We start from the raw sequence: 17,172 nt of genomic DNA, 5'->3' as shown, positions 1-17,172 counted from the left end.
CTGTCCACGGCACAAGGCAAAATGTATATGAATCTAGTAGGCCTAGGCTAATTCCCAGGCTATTCGACTAAAAAAAATTAAAGTTAGACTCTGGGGGTTTTATGTGCCAAAGCCACGATATGATTATGAAGCATGCCGTAGTGGGGGGCTCCGGATTGATTTTGACAACCTCAGCTTCTTTAACATACACAACTGTGGCTGCCCATCAGCTCTGGGAGAATGTGAGGCACGCACGAGGGAACCAAGCCAGCTTTGTGATGGAGTGGCCACAACTTCTCTTCGGAGCCCATGCACTGCTTCAGAAACTAATGTCTGCTGACAAACCTCCCCATCTCAACACTGCATGGCGCACGAGCATATCAGAATGCAGCTGCCACAGCCGGGATCTCAAGAGTGCAACACTGTAACCACTGGATTACTGCAGTGGGCTTGGGTATCTTATACCTCACGAGAACCTTGGTAATGCAGTGTCATCATCTACAGTGCACGGACAGGCTTGAGCGTGTTGAATTCTTGAGAGCAGCATAATTCTGTCTTGGGTTGCATACATTAAACTAGTGCCCCATTTGCCCATATAGCATACTTTCCCACACATTAGTGGTATGGCATATACCAGACCGAGGGAACATAATACAACTCAACTACAAGCACTCTATCGCAAGGGTGTGGTATGGGCCCTCCTCTAAAAGCATCCAGTATTGTCACGCACAGCATCAGCCCCAAGATTGCTGGTTCAGAGTACAGTTCTAGGTGAATTACTTGACTGCATCAGCCATTCATTCAATTTTTTCTTGTCACTGTCGCCTCTTGGCATGAGACAAATATTTCAAGGTCTCTAGAAGAATAGGTAAGTCAGTATTGTCAGTTGATCCTGTATCTTCTGCTATTGAATTGATTTTTCCTGCTTGTAAGTGTATAAGTTGACTGCAGGTTTTCATGACTGAAACGATCGGTTCCAGATGGTGAGTTTCCCTCCATATAAAATAGACTATTCTACTCAAGTGAGTCCTCAAGTGCCACAAAAAGCAGTTTTAGCTTGTTCAACAGCAGTCTTGACATAAGTGGGATAATGACCTCATGGGAGCTTTTCCTGGATTTGTGTAGTAACTTTTTCGCTTCAATATTTTGTTTATTTTACTTCATCATTGCCATGACAACTCGACAGCTTTTTTGACACAGCATCTGGACAGAAACACTGAGAGTCGGAATAATTCATAACAGCTACTGCCTTAAAGTACACCCTCTCATTACAGTGCGCATTCAGAAACTTTGTTGTTGGCACTCTTTTATATACGGGCATTGCAGGTCACACAATATGCTTGATTTTTCTGCTGTTTCTACCTAATAAACAATAATATGAAAGTACCTAAAGTACACTTTCCTCACGACACATGTTTAACTGTCGTGCAGCGGCGGTGGATGCATGCCTGTCACATGGCCTGAAGCGTCGAGCACTAGGCCTTTTCAAGACAAATTCAACCACAGCACTTTTGCACAAAATGGCAAAGCACTTTGAGCCAGCTGCGGCCATTGCGCGAGCAGTCACACAGATGGAAGCAGCAGCAACCGTGACCTCAGACTCGTCTACTACGTGAGTGCCTTTTCTGCTTGTGCTTAACTTCTAGTTGCATGTTAACTGATATGGCAACCATTCTCTGCCAGAGCATGTTGTCAGGGCCAAGATGTGCCATCTAAACGTAGAACAACTTTCTATTAGAGGCCTGGCTCATTGCTGAACCATGCAGCAGCATGCTTACCATTTAAAATGTAGAAGGTTGCTCAGAGGGAAGCTTCATGTGCTACTCAAATAGACAAAAGCTTTCTTGACAATCACTGCATGACAGCAATGATGAGATAGTAATGACGATTGCACAATGGCATAATTGCGATGACAGCAGTGATAATGACACAATCACAATGCAAGTGATAACAGCATTCTGAGAATAATGATAGCGTTACAATTATGGCAGTGCGAAAATAGTACCATGGTGGCTCACATGACACAGAAGTGGGACCAAATCCTGCTTGGGGACAGATGAAGTTTCTTTGCAACTCCTTCTGCCTGGGAACCACCACGATGATGAATTTGATGACTCATATCACTATAGCTATCACTACAACAACGAACGCAAAAGCATACTAAAATGTATGGCAACATGGGCATTCATTTGCAAATTATGACGAAGGCAGTTCTCAGTTCTACTACTTTTTGTTTTATCTTTAGTGCTATAATCGCGCCTTGAAAAAATGTAAGCCCCCCAGGCTGAGAGCAAGCTTTCCTTCGGTGCCAGAGAAATAGAGAGGGAAGCAAAGGTTAACTAGACTTTGTCCATGTTTGCCATCCTACATGTGAAAGCAGAGAGAGAAAACAGGAGTTCAGGTTAATCATGCATGCTAGACTAGGCACAGTTGGGACACTTTCCTTCAATTACTGAGTAAGTGCTCGTGCACCTTTCAGGGCTTATGAGTGGTGAAGTCAGCTTGCCCTCTGCTCAAAGCACAGGGGGGACGGGCATTGCTTGACGAACCAGCAACAGCGGCCACTTCGGATCTACATTGAGTGCATATGTGAGCCGGTGATCCCTGTGTGATAGCTGTATGTAATAGCAAAGGCTAGTCTGACCCACAGCTAACAGTATTGTGTGTGTCCCACTGTGAGACACTTGTTGGTAACTGCAGTTGAAATGACAAATTGAGGCTGCATAAGCAATCGTTGTAGCTGCGGGAAGTATTCCAATAATCCAACATCATTTTACATGTGAGATGGTGAACCTCTCTTGTACCATCCACTCTTGACAGCGGTGTAAGAAGTGCCAGTGCTCCAGCATAGGCACATTGGGCAGCATCATTGGCAAGGTTGCTAGCAATGATGTCTTGGGCCGGTATTTTGTAGCGATGCCTTTTCCGATTCTATGCTTTTTCAGGCATTTCGCGCTTTGCCAGTGGTCAGAGCGACGGTCTGCCCACATTATCAACGGGATCAGGCGGCCGTGTGTGGTAGATGATAAGAATAGCATAGAATAAGGCATAAGGCATCGCTACAAAATAGCGGCCTTGGTGTCCCAGTGGCAGCCAGTGAAAGGTTATACAGTGTGTTTTATCAGCAGTGCAATGGCAAAATTTAATGTTTGTGTGTCGGAGATTCTATTACAATCCGGCAGCTTACAAATCGGAGCCACATTTGATTCATTGTCTTCGGCACAGCTGTTTGCCATTTCTGGGTAAGCAAAAGTTGATCGAGAAGCTGTTAGTATGGAATCAGAAGAAGAAACACAGCATAAGTGAGAAACTACTCAACAATGAAAAAATTAGAAAGAGGTGTAATGGGGTTACTGTGAAAAGCAGAAGCTTAGTAGCGGTATGAAGTGAAAGCATGAAAAACGTGGCAAATGCAATGCCTGACAGTAAGAGCAGCACAGTAGATGCACCATACCATCTTGTGTGTCCAGGTCTCTCTTCAGATGGAAGTTCAGTGACCCATTCTGTGTTGTGCGCTGTATGTATGACTGTGCTTTGTGTTAGATGTGCCAAGGAATCATTAGCATCCCGAAATGTCATATTACTGCGTCGATGCTTTGTCAATTTGTCAGGTGAGCAAACAGTAAGACTTAACTCTATGTTGGGTGGTTGCACTACTAAGGTGGCACACACTGACATGAAAACAAGAAACGAACATGGACCTTGTGCTCTGTTGACCTTGATTTAAACTTCTATATACACTTGCCGAATGCAATTGCCAATTGCAATGGTGATAGCCCTGCAGCAACTATTTGTAATGCCTACTTAGTTCATAATTAAGAAATTTAACGATAACATCTCTGTAGTTTGCCAAGGACATATATGGTCCATTCATTTCACCCATACAGACCCTGGCATATATGCGAGTTTATTTATTTTATTTTATTGTACCCTCAAGACCGAAGTATTACAGAGGGGAGTGGGTAAAAAAATATACACAAATAAATAAACAAAGCAGCAATAAACAACAAATGTGGTTAGTTAATTGCATCCGGGAGTAATGATGTCTGATAATGCCGAACGAAACTTTGAGTTGTCCTTGATTGCGACAACTGCGCCGGGAAGGTGGTTCCATTCCTGAGAGGTCCTAGGAATGAATGATTCGTTACAGGTTCTGGTGCGGCACTGAATGATTCCAACCTTGTGGCTATGGTCGATGCGAGAGGAAATGTAGGTAGGAGGTGATATTAGATTATCGCGTAGGTACGAATTGTGGAAATATAGTTTGTGAAATAAAGCAAGGCGAAAGCACTTACGCCGGGCTGAGAGAGGAGCAAGCAGCAAAGAGTTTTTCATGGCAGTTACGCTTGATGTACGGCTGTAGTTGCTATGAATGAAACGTACGGCATTGTTTTGGATTAGTTCGAGTGATTGAGTAAGGGTTTCGAGGTGCGGGTCCCAGATGGATGAAGCGTACTCCATTTTACTCCTAATAAGTGTTTTGTATAGAATTAATTTTAATGATGTAGGAGCAGAAGAAAAGTTTCGGCGAAGATAACCTAGCATGCGATTAGTATTGTTCATTACGTTATCGATGTGCAACGACCAGGAAAGTGATGAGGTTATGTGGACGCCTAGGTATTTATACGAGGTTACGACCTCCAGGGGAGTATCATTAAGGTAATAGTTCGGTGGAGGAATATGGCTGCGAGTTACACGCATACATTTACATTTACTTACGTTAAGTTGCATTAACCATACGTCACACCAGTTAGAGATAGCGTTTATATCATCTTGTAAGAATTTGTTATCAGATTTGTCCGAGATTTCACGGAGGATAACACAGTCATCTGCGAAAAGGTAAATGTTAGAACAAACGTCAATGGGTAAGTCGTTAATGTAAATTAAAAAAAGAAGAGGGCCTATAACATATCCTTGGGGCACACCAGAGTCTACAGGATTAGATGAGGACATATGATTTTCAACCACAACATACTGTGACCGATTAAAGAGAAAATGTTCAAGCCATGCAAACAGGTGAGGATCAAGATTAAGTTTACTAAGTTTAAATAGAAGTAATTTATGGCACACTTTGTCGAAGGCCTTGGCGAAATCAAAGAAAACGCAGTCTGCGAAAGAACCTTTGTCGAGAATAAGATGAAGGCTGTGAGTAAAAGAAAGAAGTTGGGTTTCACATGACAAGTTTTTTCGGAAACCATGTTGTGCTTTTGTAAAAAATGAATTATTGTGTAAGTGCTTAGCTAAATGTGAGTACAGAATATGTTCAAGAACCTTGCAAGGAATGCTTGTGAGGGAAATTGGGCGGTAGTTGAGTGGCGAATGTTTGCTACCGGACTTATGAAGTGGGACCACCTTCCCGACCTTCCAATCTGTAGGTAGCCGATGGGTATCTAAGGATTGCTGAAAAATTTTCGAGAGCAGAACAGATGAATAAACAACAGTATTTTTCAGGAATTTCGCGTTAACCAAATCAGCACCAGGACTTGATGACAACTTAAGACCTTTAATTACATTTTCGACCCCAAGAGGTTCAATGATAATAAAGTCCATAGGTGGGTAATTGCAAGACGAGCGTTGGAAGCACAGGGTTACTACATACGATAAAGTTGTTACAGAACACAGAGTTAAGGATGTGGGGACATACATCTTCGGGTACCGGTGAACCGTTGGAATCAATCAACGTGATTGAATTATCTTTGGAAGGGTTAATAACACGCCAAAACCTTTTAGGGTCATTAGCAAGCATTGTGGGCAACGTGTCTACTTGGAATGTCTTTTTGGCAAGTTTAATGGCTTCTGTGTAAGTACTGTTTGCCTCCTTATAAGCGTCCCATTTCGATGCCAGTGAACTTTTATTGGCTATTCGATACAGTCGTTTTTTTCGGTTTGAAAGCCCTTTTAACTTGGAATTGAACCAGGGTTTCTTAACATTCCAGGATATTACACTTGATGGAATAAACTTGTCGGTGAGCTCATGTATCTTATTTTTGAAAACGGTCCAGTTCTCATCGACCGTGCGATCATCAAATTGGCTTAGGAAAGGATCAAGAAAATTAGCTAGATGAATATTAATATCGTGAAAGTTTGCCCTATCGTAGTGGTAAATTATTTTTTTCTCAACAATTGGTTCTATCACAGGAGATAATATGTTGAAAGAAAGACCCAGGTGATCGCTTAAGCCCGGTAAGCATGAAACATTGGTAACTATGTCAGGATGAGAGCATAATATTAAGTCAAGGAGGTTAGCGGCGCTTTCCGAGATCCTCGTTGGTTCTAATACTAATTGTGTTAGGGAAAACAAAGAGCAGAGATCAAGAAAGTCGTTACTTTGCGAAGAAAATGGATAACAGTGCGGAGGTTCAGTAGTCCAGCATATGTTGGGGAAATTGAAGTACCCCAATAATATGATGGGGTTCGAAGGATGCCGCAAATATAAGGGTGTTAAGCACATCGTGAAGCTCAGTGGTGAAAGTGGATGGGTAGGATGGAGAGCGGTAGCAGACAAGAATCGTAATTTTACGGTAACCGATATCGACGCACGCGCACACAACTTCCAGGTTACAGTATAAGTGGACTTGATGACCTTGCAGGGATTTTGAAATAGCGAGTAGTACGCCTCCACCTTTGCGATTAGTGCGATCGCAACGGAAAGTGTGAAATCGAGACAAGTCAAAGATTTCACAATCTTGCACATGGGGTTGTAGCCACGTTTCTGTTAATGCAATGATACCAGCATTACAACTATCGATGAGCGATTCTAGTTCCACGCGTTTGCGAAACACACTTCGAGCGTTTGCAACAAGCACGGAGACTTGTGGTGTTAAAGATACGTCATTGCCTTTTACGCATTGCTATGTAGCAGGATGATGACGCAGATTGTCAGGTGCGCTTGCGTGATCTGGAACACCACTTTTAACTTGCTTAACGCTGTCAGTTGTGGAATCATACATAATACACTGATTATCAATGAAAATCTTGTTAAAACGTAGTTTAAATGAGGGGGAATTAGGTTGGTTTTTACCAAATTCGAGAAGCTTTTTTCGAGCGAGCCTTGTCGCAGGCGAGAAGTCCTCAGCTACTGAAATGTTACTATTTTTAAGCTGGCTGCGCGACAAAAGTATGCTCTCCTTAATTTTGAAATTTGTTAGTTTCATTATAACCGGACGACATTTTGTGTTTGAAAAATCCCGATTCGATGCGCCCGTTCAACTGAGTTTGGTGGCAAGGCATTTCCCATAGCTGACGACAGGGCATCCACGGTTTTTTGTTCAGTTTGCAGCCATGACTCATGGGAATTGGGTATGCCGTGAAAAACCAAGTTTTTCCGCCTTGACCTGTCTTCCAAGTCGTCTAAGCGCGAGACTATGGTGTCCTGCTGCTTTTTTGACCGTTCAGCGCTCTCTTGAAGTATGGCGATATCTTTGGAAAATGTGTCTAGGGCTTCAGATTTTTTCTCAAGTGATTCGAGACGGCGGAAAATATCAGTTAGCTTGCCTTCGATTGCGTTTTGGCTGGCTTTCACATCCTTCATATCCGATTTCAATTCGGACTGACCTTTAGCAAGCTCGACTGTCGACTTCTTTATGTCTTTTAGCATTAATAGCACTGTACTCATTTGATCCGACTGGGATTCGGGAATACTACTCGACGCAGAGTCATCTTGAGCCGACCTCTGCACCCTCGGAGGCCCCGGGTTTTCCTCGACATCACCGCATTGCAACAACAACAGCGCCACGTCGCAACAATCACACATAGTAGCATATAAGACAAGTGGGCATGGGAGCAGCAAAAGTGAGCGATTATCACTCCGTTTAGCATACAGGGTCAAATTGTTACGCACCTGTGGAGCGAAGAAAAGTTGCGCATAAGGCATAGTGCAACTAGTGCTGCTCACATGCCCACTGAAGGAGTAGTTCATCAGCAAGCTGCTTTTGAAGGGGCTGGGAAAGGGCGGTGAATCAACCAGTGAGGTCGTCCCAGAAACGATGCGGTGTCCATCTAGCGGTACACCCAGGAAGGATGGAAGATTATGGAGGCCACACGTGCCGGTGACGGGCTCTTGATCTTGGACAGCATCGACGCGTTCGCCCATGGTAGGGCACGTTTAGATGGGCGCAGATGGTGAAACAAGGGCCAGCATCAGGAAAACCTGTGGAGCGAAGAAAAGTTGCGCATGAGGCATAGTGCAACTAGTGCTGCTCACATGCCCACTCTGTCTGACACATGGCACCAAGAAACAGCTGTATGTGTGCTGCCCTTATGTGCAACCCAGGAGTAGCATGAGACACTCAGCATTACATATTAGTATGACACCAATCTCTCATCTGCTAGCTCAACCAGAGAGTGTAGGTTTGGTCTGTCATTCACTGTCGAGAGCTTTCTGAAGCACTGCCAAGGTTGTTCTTAGGACCTAGAAAGGTTGCACAATATCTCAATGACATCAGCTAGGTAGCCGTTCCTTACTGTACATCCTGTTCGAGGTGATGTAAGCACCTACCTGAAGCCATGTATGCGTTGCGCAGGAGGCCACATCTGTTGAGGTCACTTTGTGATGCATTTTGTTGACCTTTACTTCCTCTATTTTGATACAACAATTTCTCCCAGCTGAGGATTTAGGCAGTAATCGCTCAGTGAATGGTGACAAACATCATTGGCCCCTACCTTTGCTAAACTGCACTGATGATAATGAGGACTGAAGAGAAGACTTGAGCTTGGCTGGATGGAAATACCATACATTTGTCTTGATTGTGCAAAACTAGCAGGCAAAATTATACCATTAATAAAGTGTATTACTTCTTTGGGGTCTTTCCTTGGTGTGTCACAGTGTTATCACAAAGTCCATTATTTGCTTGGCTTAATCCCGGGGTGCCCATTTTCTGTATTACGGTTGCAACGTGCAGGGAGAGCCGCCTGCGCAGCCAAACAAGTCGTCGCTCCCTGTGGGCGACGAGCGGGCGATACATCTGGATCAGGCTGGCACTCTTTGAAAAGCAGTTGGCGAGCATTGTTGACCACTTGGTCCACAATTCCAGGTTAGTTGTCACATAAGAACTTGTAATCATAGCTGGACAGTGTTCAACCGTTGACAGTGCTGCTTTGAAATGCAGAATATAGGTGTAAAAACGACAGTGTGTATACAGAATGACAAATAGCAGTGCTAACGATCTGCTGAACATGGGTTGTCTAAGCCAACAGTGTACAGTAATTTACCCAGGATGAACAACAAGAAAAAGTATCTTCGTGATTGCTTAAGTTTTCTGAAAAATTCCAATACATGTAGCTTTTTTCTTTCTTTCTTATTGTTTGTCCTCACAATAGCTCTTGCAGTTAAGCAGTCTGATGAAATTTGTTGTAAGTTCTTTTGTACATTCAGTAGGCATTGGTACAGGTTTAGACAATGCTATCATTGTCCTTGTCAAACTTTAATCCTTCTTTTGCACTTGAACAAACTGCAAGTTATGCAGAGTAAAGTACAGTATTTTGATCCTTGCTCAGAAGCCACATGCGGAGCGATGAAAATGGAAGCCCTTACTAACATTTGAGTGCCTGCTTTGAATCTTTGTGGTTGTTTGACCTTTAGTGTATTTCTCTTGATAAAACAAGGCTTTACAGGAGCATGGTCTGTTTCAGCAAGTACTATGAGAAGGACGCCCTGGTGGCTGACCCTGTCTCTGGGCAAATTCTGGCTTCCCTGCTTGGTAAGTTGAACTATGTAACCTCAATGTACAGTGTCTATATATCACTACTAGTTGCTGGGCTAGTTGGCTCATCTTATTATGCAGAGTTAAGCTGCAACCAAGGACAAAAAGAATGCTTAGTGGCGGGAAATATGCTCTTTCCTGCCTTGAAACTTTTCTTTCCACCCTTGGTCACATCTTAATTTTGTGTAATAAGGTGAAGTGTCTAGCATACAAGAAACTGAGCCAGCAACTAAAGTCAAATCGCACCTTTAAGGAAGCTACCTGAAGTAAAATGGCGGCTGTAAGGAAGCCGTGGTTTCAGGCTATGGTACAAGGTAGCCTTTCTTGAATGCCGCAAGAATTGAAAATTTGTTCAAATAAAGATTAGCTTTTATGACAAGGCTAGCCTTTTTGGGCTTCAGGTAGGGGAAGTTCACATCACTACTGAGTGCCTGTTTACATAAAACTTAAAGCAGGCAATAATGTAGATGCTGATCACATAATAGTATTGTATACCATTATATAAGGATGACAACTTTTACAACAGAATAAAAAGCTTCCTATAGAAAATATCTAGACCTGCAGTTCACTTGGTCATACTAAGTCATAGTTTGCTGCAATAGCACATGCAATTTGCAATGGCATGCTGCAAAAATGAATCTGAACAGAGCACACTGCAGGTATTGTAGCAAAAAAAGTTTTTCTTTTTCACTGTGTGCTTAAAGCCTTAAGAAATGTTTACAGTGTGTGGCAGACTTATAGTTTAAAAGCTTGTAATTTAATATGTGATTTGATTCTGCTTTCATGATTTTTTTTACTTTCTTATGCACTTTGGCTAGATTTATTAATGTGCCCTGCCGAGATCGATAATCATAGATTCTGGCAACATTAAAGAATGAAAACAGTAATCCCCATGAGAGCAGGAGTTGGGAAAACGATGCACACACACAGGCAGGGCGTAAGCTGAACTGCCAAGCAGACAATCACTAGGCTGTGCATAGTAGTGGTTGTGATACCACTCGGGCAGCAACAGTTCTTGGCAAAAGCTCTCTAAAGTTCACGTGAATAAAAACTGAAGCTGTAAAATCCACAATGCCAATTCCAAAATAAATTTTAATGAAATGCCGACCACACTTGGCAAAGGTTAATGTGCATGTATTTACGTAAGCTCAGGCGGCACATGAACCCATTTTATTTTGGTATTTCACCTAAAGGGTTGACTTATGCACTGTTTGCGAGGCTTTATTTACCCATTTTAAAATGTGCATGTCCCTATTTAGAGGCTTAGGATGTGCTCGTTTCCATCATTCTGAGATATACTTTTTTCTGTGAGCACAATTAATCTCAGGACATATATTGGGCAATAGCCAGTCCCTTTAGTTCTCGTAATAAACGAATGTATTGTTTTGTCTTTATTTTTGTCTAGAATGTATTGTGCTCCTCTGTTATGGCTAGCCATGCAATGAGCAAATTCTTTATGCAAAAAAGAAGTGAGGCGTGCAGACAGGACAAGAGTAGAGGAGTGGACAACACGAACGCCGACTATCATCTGAAGGGAGCGCTGAGGCGAAAAAAGAAAAAAAGACACAAAACTCATCTGTGCATGCTCATTCCTCACTTCTTTTTTGCATAATGAATCCTTACCAACTAGTTCAGCTTTCTGTCGTTCTGAGCAAATTCTTGTGTGAGCAAAGTTTTGTTGCCGAGTGCTGGTGCAACAGTGTGTCTCGCTGAGCGCAGTGGGCCCATGTGCTCTGGACTACTCCAAAATGAAGACACAGGACCACTTCTGGACGGACCCACCTGCCGATGAGTTGGTGCAGCGCCATCGATTGTCCAGCGGGCTTCCGACTTCAGCCAGTGCCGGGGGGTCTGCCACTGCGGGCACACCACCGCCAACGAGGCGACTGGGCCTCCAGGTGGGTGCACACTGACAGAAAGACGTTCTCTTTGGGCATGGAAGGGAGGTGGCAGCTTCGAGCCATGTACAGGTTTTTGCTTGAGAAAAGATTTGATAGGCTGCTGACAAGTCTTTCTTTACCAGTGTACTTGACTGAAAGAGGAAGGGTAACCACGATGAATAAGTAAGGCAGCATGGACCAGTTATTTAATTACTCTGTCCCTCGTTGTCCCGGCCTTTTCCTTTCTATGGCACAAAAGGGGTTATTGGCAAAACCTATACAGTTGAGCCTCGTAACAAAGCCAGATCAACACGAAAACGCCTTTAGTATATCCAATATTCATTATATGCATGTATTGATTGCACACTCCCCTATATTGGTAAGAAAAAGTCTTAGTTTACTTCATTACATCCATTAACTCATTATGTCCATATTCAGTATGTTGAGGTTTGACAGTATCATGAAATAAGACGTTATTCTTAACCATGATTCTGAATGAAGTGATGCACAATTACAATTTCCAACACATTTTATATTTTTCTCACGAGTGCTTGCAATTACTTGGTACTGCGTAACGGTGATCTTATCTTCATTATTTTTACTTACTGCCAGAGTCACCCCGGCATAATAGAGAGAGGTGGGCCAACTTAATATATGGTAGCTCAAAAGGAGAGAAGTTCATATAAGAAATGATTGGTAACAGCTGACTTGAAGGTCGGGAGTGGAAAGGTGGCTCCAGTTCTAGGTTTTTTCGGAGCACACAAGAGACTCAAATTACTTCTTCATCACTTCAACTTGCAGGCAATGATAGATGCAAAATGAAACTTGTTGCTGTAAAAGCTGCTTCAAATAGGCACAAAAAAACCACAACGAAATCCCAGGTATTGTGGAACATAACTTCTTGTTTGCCCACTGATAGCACAAAATGAGCGAGTCAGCAATGTTTCACCAATGCATCTCTCGTGGTAGAAGACGTGTTGATGCAGCCACAACGGCACCTGTGGCATGTGCGCTCACAGTGCCGCCGTGACCTTCGTGGCACTACTGGTGGCAGCTCCTCTGAAGAAGGTGGCGGTCCAGCTGGCCGTGTCGTCGGTGCATCGGGGGGAGGGGGCTGTGACCGGCTGGCTCGGGACTATGTTGAGTCGCTTCACCAGAATGCACGCTCAACATTGCTGTATGGCAAGAACAACGTGCACGTGCAGCCACGATGTCACACGGGGGAGCCCCTGCCGGGCTACCTGTCGCTGCACCAGCAAGGTGGCACCCGGCTGGTTCTCAAGTGGACGCCCAACCAGCTCATGAATGGCACGACCAGCGGGGACAGCTCGTCCGGGGACTCCCTGGGCAGTAGCCAGGACAAGAGGTGGGCCCATGCCTGCTTTTCTTTACAGGTTAATTGAAGTGTGCATTGGTAGCCTGGACAGTTGGCTACCGATCAGTTGACTTCATTTGATTGGTTGACTGATCGATAGATCAATCTCTGGAGAGCACTTTATCATAAGGTCGAGCTCGTGGGTTTTATCCCGGCCATGGCAAACACACTCCAATGAGGGCAGAATGTGAAAGCACTTGTGTGCCGTGTATGGGCTGCATGCCCCCAGCCCCAAGGTGGTCAAAAGTAAACCAGAGTCCCCCATTACGGCATGCCTCATATTCAAATTGTGGTTTTTGCATGTCAAACTATGGAATTTAAACACTGTCTGTCAGGTTCCAGAATTCTGATTTCTCTGCAGAACTTTGCAGGACAGATGAATGCATATTGTCCACGTTTTCTCCTGCTTCTTGATTCTTTCTGCTCAAACAAATTTTCTTGCAGGTAGTCTGTCTTCAGTGTTGAATAGTTATTTTGAGTCTTTGTCGGAGATGTCAAGTGTCTTGAACATTTTTGTTTCCTGGCACCCTATGGTGTAATAAAGTTTGGTGATTTGCATTTCTTACATGCACCAAATCCCAATGCAACGCTATAGTCTTTGATTTCTTGGAACCATGCAGGCCAGTCAGCCTCATTGGGGAAAGTGGAAACGCAAGATTATGGATGGTCAATTTAGGCAGGCTTCTTACACATTGTCGTTATTAGACTAGCTGGGCTGTCAGGTTGGAAGCATGTGTATCCTCAATTTCACACTTCTATGTGGGTTAAGGCTAAATTTTTACAAGTGATGAAGATTACTAGGAAAAAAATGCTTATGGGCATAGAAAAAATGAGAAGGAAGATAATAGTGGATGACCACATGCTTTAGTGTGAGGTTCAAAAACAAAATAAGGTTCAGATGGTGTCAGATCTCTGGTGATGTGACACCATGTGTTGTTCCAGGCAGCCATAGGTAAAGAGAGGGATAGAAATGCAACAACGAGCAGGAAAAGAAGAGAGTGAGGTCACATTTCCTATTTGGAGCCTTGTACGTCACACACCCTTGCTCATGAGAAGGATTTCCTGATAGAATAGTGAAAAATGGCAGTGCATGCGGCAGGCATCGCTAAATCGTGACTGGCATCACTGCTATCGGTAAAAAAGAAAACCGTCTTTTGCATTCTACCGGTACTAACGTACAGGGCAGAGACTCGGAGGTTAACAAAGAAGCTTGAGAAGCAGCTAAGAACCATGCAACGAGTGATGGAACGAAAAATGTTAGGTGTAACATTGAGGAACAGGAAGAGAGCGGTGAGGATTAGGGGGCAAATAGGGTTAGTGAGTATTCTAGTTGACATTAAGGAGGAAAAAATGGAGCTGGTCCGGCTATGCAATGCGTAGGGCAGATTACTAGTGGTCCATTAGAGTTGCAGAATGGGTACCAAGAGAAGGCAAGCACATTCAAGAATGGCAGTGAACCAGGTGATGAGCAAAACGAGAACAAGGTGAAAGCAGGAGCCAATGTTTCGACAAGTGGACTTGTCGAAACGTTGGCTTCTGCTTTCATCTTGTTCTTGTTTTGCTCCTCGTCTTGAATTTCCATCTCCCGCATTCCCCGTGTTTTCAGCGAACCAGGTGGTGTGAAGAAATCAGGTGATTTGCAGGTATAGGATGGAGTATAGGATGAAGAAAACAGATTGAGTAATGCAACTAGAAGTGCTAGTTTAGATTTCATAGTACATTATGCAAGTATTAATTACCTGTTATTAAGCACTAAGTTGCAGTTTACTTGTAGGTAACAGCACTAAAGACAGGCCAGTGATGATAAGAGACAAGCACGGCACTAAAAACCAATTTTGTTTTTGCATGCCGACGTCAGTATATACTGGATGTACAATCAGTAGAAGAGACACAGGCTAACAATATTCATGATAATCATTGACAAAAAGTAAAATGTGATTCGTCATTTTTCTCACCCCCAATCTTGGTGTCCGAGACACACCGTCAGAGACGGTATGGACAGGTGGCTCAACGGGTGACATAGGTTCCAAGGACGCAGACACACATGTACAGATGAGCAAAACTTGTATTTACAAATAAATTACAAAGCTTGGTTACCAGATTTCAATGGTACATCGGTTACAAAGATCACAATGCCACGGCATGTTGGTAGGACATGAGTACAGCTTTTTGCGCACAAGACGAGGACAAAGAAGAGGCTGAGACACATGAGCGCAGACTTACAACAGTGTTTTATTTTGAAGATAGTGACCACAAATATAGCAGAATCAGAGACACATCATGTGTGCGCCACTCGCAGAAAATTCTTATTCTACGCAAGAAGGATAGCTCCTTGCTGAAAAGGGCGATAGACGGTTTTGACGCACAGGTATCACCACACCTGTCAATCAGTTCCACTTCAATGATTTCTTGGGTTATCTCATTACGATTTTTGCTGACAATTGAGCGAGCACTATATACCGGTTTACATGGGATCATATTTGTTGCATCTGCCTGATTTATGCATAGGTACAATTTTTACAGTGGGCATCCAAAAACATCCCCCTCATTTCTATCACATTGTAGCAATGCTCTCGTAGCCTGTAATGGCCATCGGCCATACCATGCTGAATACGCCAGTTCTCGTAGCCTGTAATTAAGACATCGTCTGCTCTGACCAACACAGTTTGACCCGCAGTTCAAAGGAAGATCATAAACTGTCAGTTTATAAAGGTGATAGATAAACTGGTCAGTTTTTATCTTTAGTCAACTTTTATTCAGTGGGGCCGCCAGCCATTCATAGAGAAGGAGGGGATATGTATTGGCTCATGCATTGCTTCCATTCTGAATGATTTATACTTACCTCTTTAGTCTCATTAGCCTCTTTCATGAATTGAGCATTGCAAAGACCTGTAGGTACATGGATGATGTAAACATTTTTCTTGACTGGAGGTCAGGGCATTTCAAGACACTAGCTGGTGTGAATCCATGAATACTTTGTTTAGTGCAAAACAACAGGCACAAGAAAGACGACAGGACAAGGCGCTACCAGAACAGCAGGTTCAGGAGATGACACAGACACACAAATATCAGGGTCCACAGTAGAAGGAAGAAAGACACTAGCTACAAGCACACTATGCTTTATACATCAGGGCTTGTCATCTTTAGTTTTAACTCATGGGTTGCTGTCTAACAGAAACCTGCACTTTCTCAACATCAGATTTTTATTCCAAGACAAGCATATATACTGGAAATACGAGCCTCGTGCCAACAAAGCACTGCTCCGGTATGCGTCAGCGCACTCAAAGCTGGTAAAAAGGTGCATCGTGAAGTTAGGCCTGTCCAATTCTTTAAGTAAGTCTTGCCCAGAGCTCATGGCCGACAGCTTCTCTGGACAGGCACTTCGCCTCCGGAATGCGGGGTACACCACACATGTACTCATTAGCATTGCTAAAACCTTGTTGAAGCGCATGTAACCACAAATAACTAATGACCCTCAGTCTTCCACACTTTACAAAAAAGTCACGGTTATTCCGCACATCCATGGCATATCACATCGACTGAAAAGGATTGGTCAGCGGGCCAATGTAAGTGTTCTTTTTCCTCTCCCGATAAACTGCAATCTTTGTGCAGATTGACCAGTGTGTGTGCCTGCATACAAAAAGAGACATCAGTCAAAGTTTGTTTACTGTACAGAAGGAATTGTTAATAATCTGTCTTTGAACTGTGGGTCCAACTATGTTGGTCAGGGTAGATGATGTCTTAATGACAGGCTACGGGAACATCGCTACAATGTGACAGAAATTAGAGGTGGGTTTCTGGATGCCCACTGTGGAACTTGTGTGCGTAATCGCGCAGATGCCACAAATAGAGTCATGTGTCAACCGGTATATAGTGCTTGCTCGATTGTCAGCAAAAATCGTAATCAGTTAACATGATAAATCGTCGAAGCGGCATTGATTGACAATTGTGGTGACACCTGTGTGTCAAAATCGTGTATCGCCCTTTCCAGCAAGGAGCTATCCTTCTTGCGTAGAGATAGGAATTTTCTGTGGGCTTGTGATGACACTTGTGATGTGTCATGGATTCTGCTGTATATGTGGTCGCTTCAAAATAAAGCACTGTTGTAAGTCTGTACACATGTGTCTCAGCCTCGTATTTGCGCAAAAAGCTGCATTCAGGTTACAAAGAGTTGCACTGGTTCAGACCACATAGGGCGACCCTATCTCAGCCGAGCCGATGATGCTTAGCACCAAGT

The 17,172-nt window shown here is 43.4% G+C and overlaps 1 protein-coding gene across 3 annotated transcripts in view; it reads left to right on the top strand.

Annotated features, from left to right (window-relative positions):
- The window catches only part of LOC139055871 (small G protein signaling modulator 2-like), a 291,580-nt gene that overhangs the window by 51,483 nt on the left and 222,925 nt on the right, over positions 1 to 17,172 (top strand). For all 3 annotated transcript variants that reach the window (XR_011511955.1, XM_070533451.1, XM_070533452.1), the window contains exons 3-7: positions 1,411 to 1,591; positions 8,880 to 9,011; positions 9,610 to 9,677; positions 11,400 to 11,578; positions 12,580 to 12,926. Coding sequence is in view for 2 of the 3 variants with exons in the window: in XM_070533451.1 (XP_070389552.1) it covers positions 1,411 to 1,591; positions 8,880 to 9,011; positions 9,610 to 9,677; positions 11,400 to 11,578; positions 12,580 to 12,926 (907 nt within the window). In the remaining variant the exon portion in view is untranslated. The remainder of the gene's footprint in view (positions 1 to 1,410; positions 1,592 to 8,879; positions 9,012 to 9,609; positions 9,678 to 11,399; positions 11,579 to 12,579; positions 12,927 to 17,172) is intronic.

Source organism: Dermacentor albipictus, chromosome 2, assembly GCF_038994185.2.
Source record: "Dermacentor albipictus isolate Rhodes 1998 colony chromosome 2, USDA_Dalb.pri_finalv2, whole genome shotgun sequence".
Taxonomy (NCBI): Eukaryota; Metazoa; Arthropoda; class Arachnida; order Ixodida; family Ixodidae; genus Dermacentor; species Dermacentor albipictus.
The sequence above is the reverse complement of the archived record's forward strand: the minus strand, read 5'-3'. Positions and strand labels throughout refer to the sequence as shown.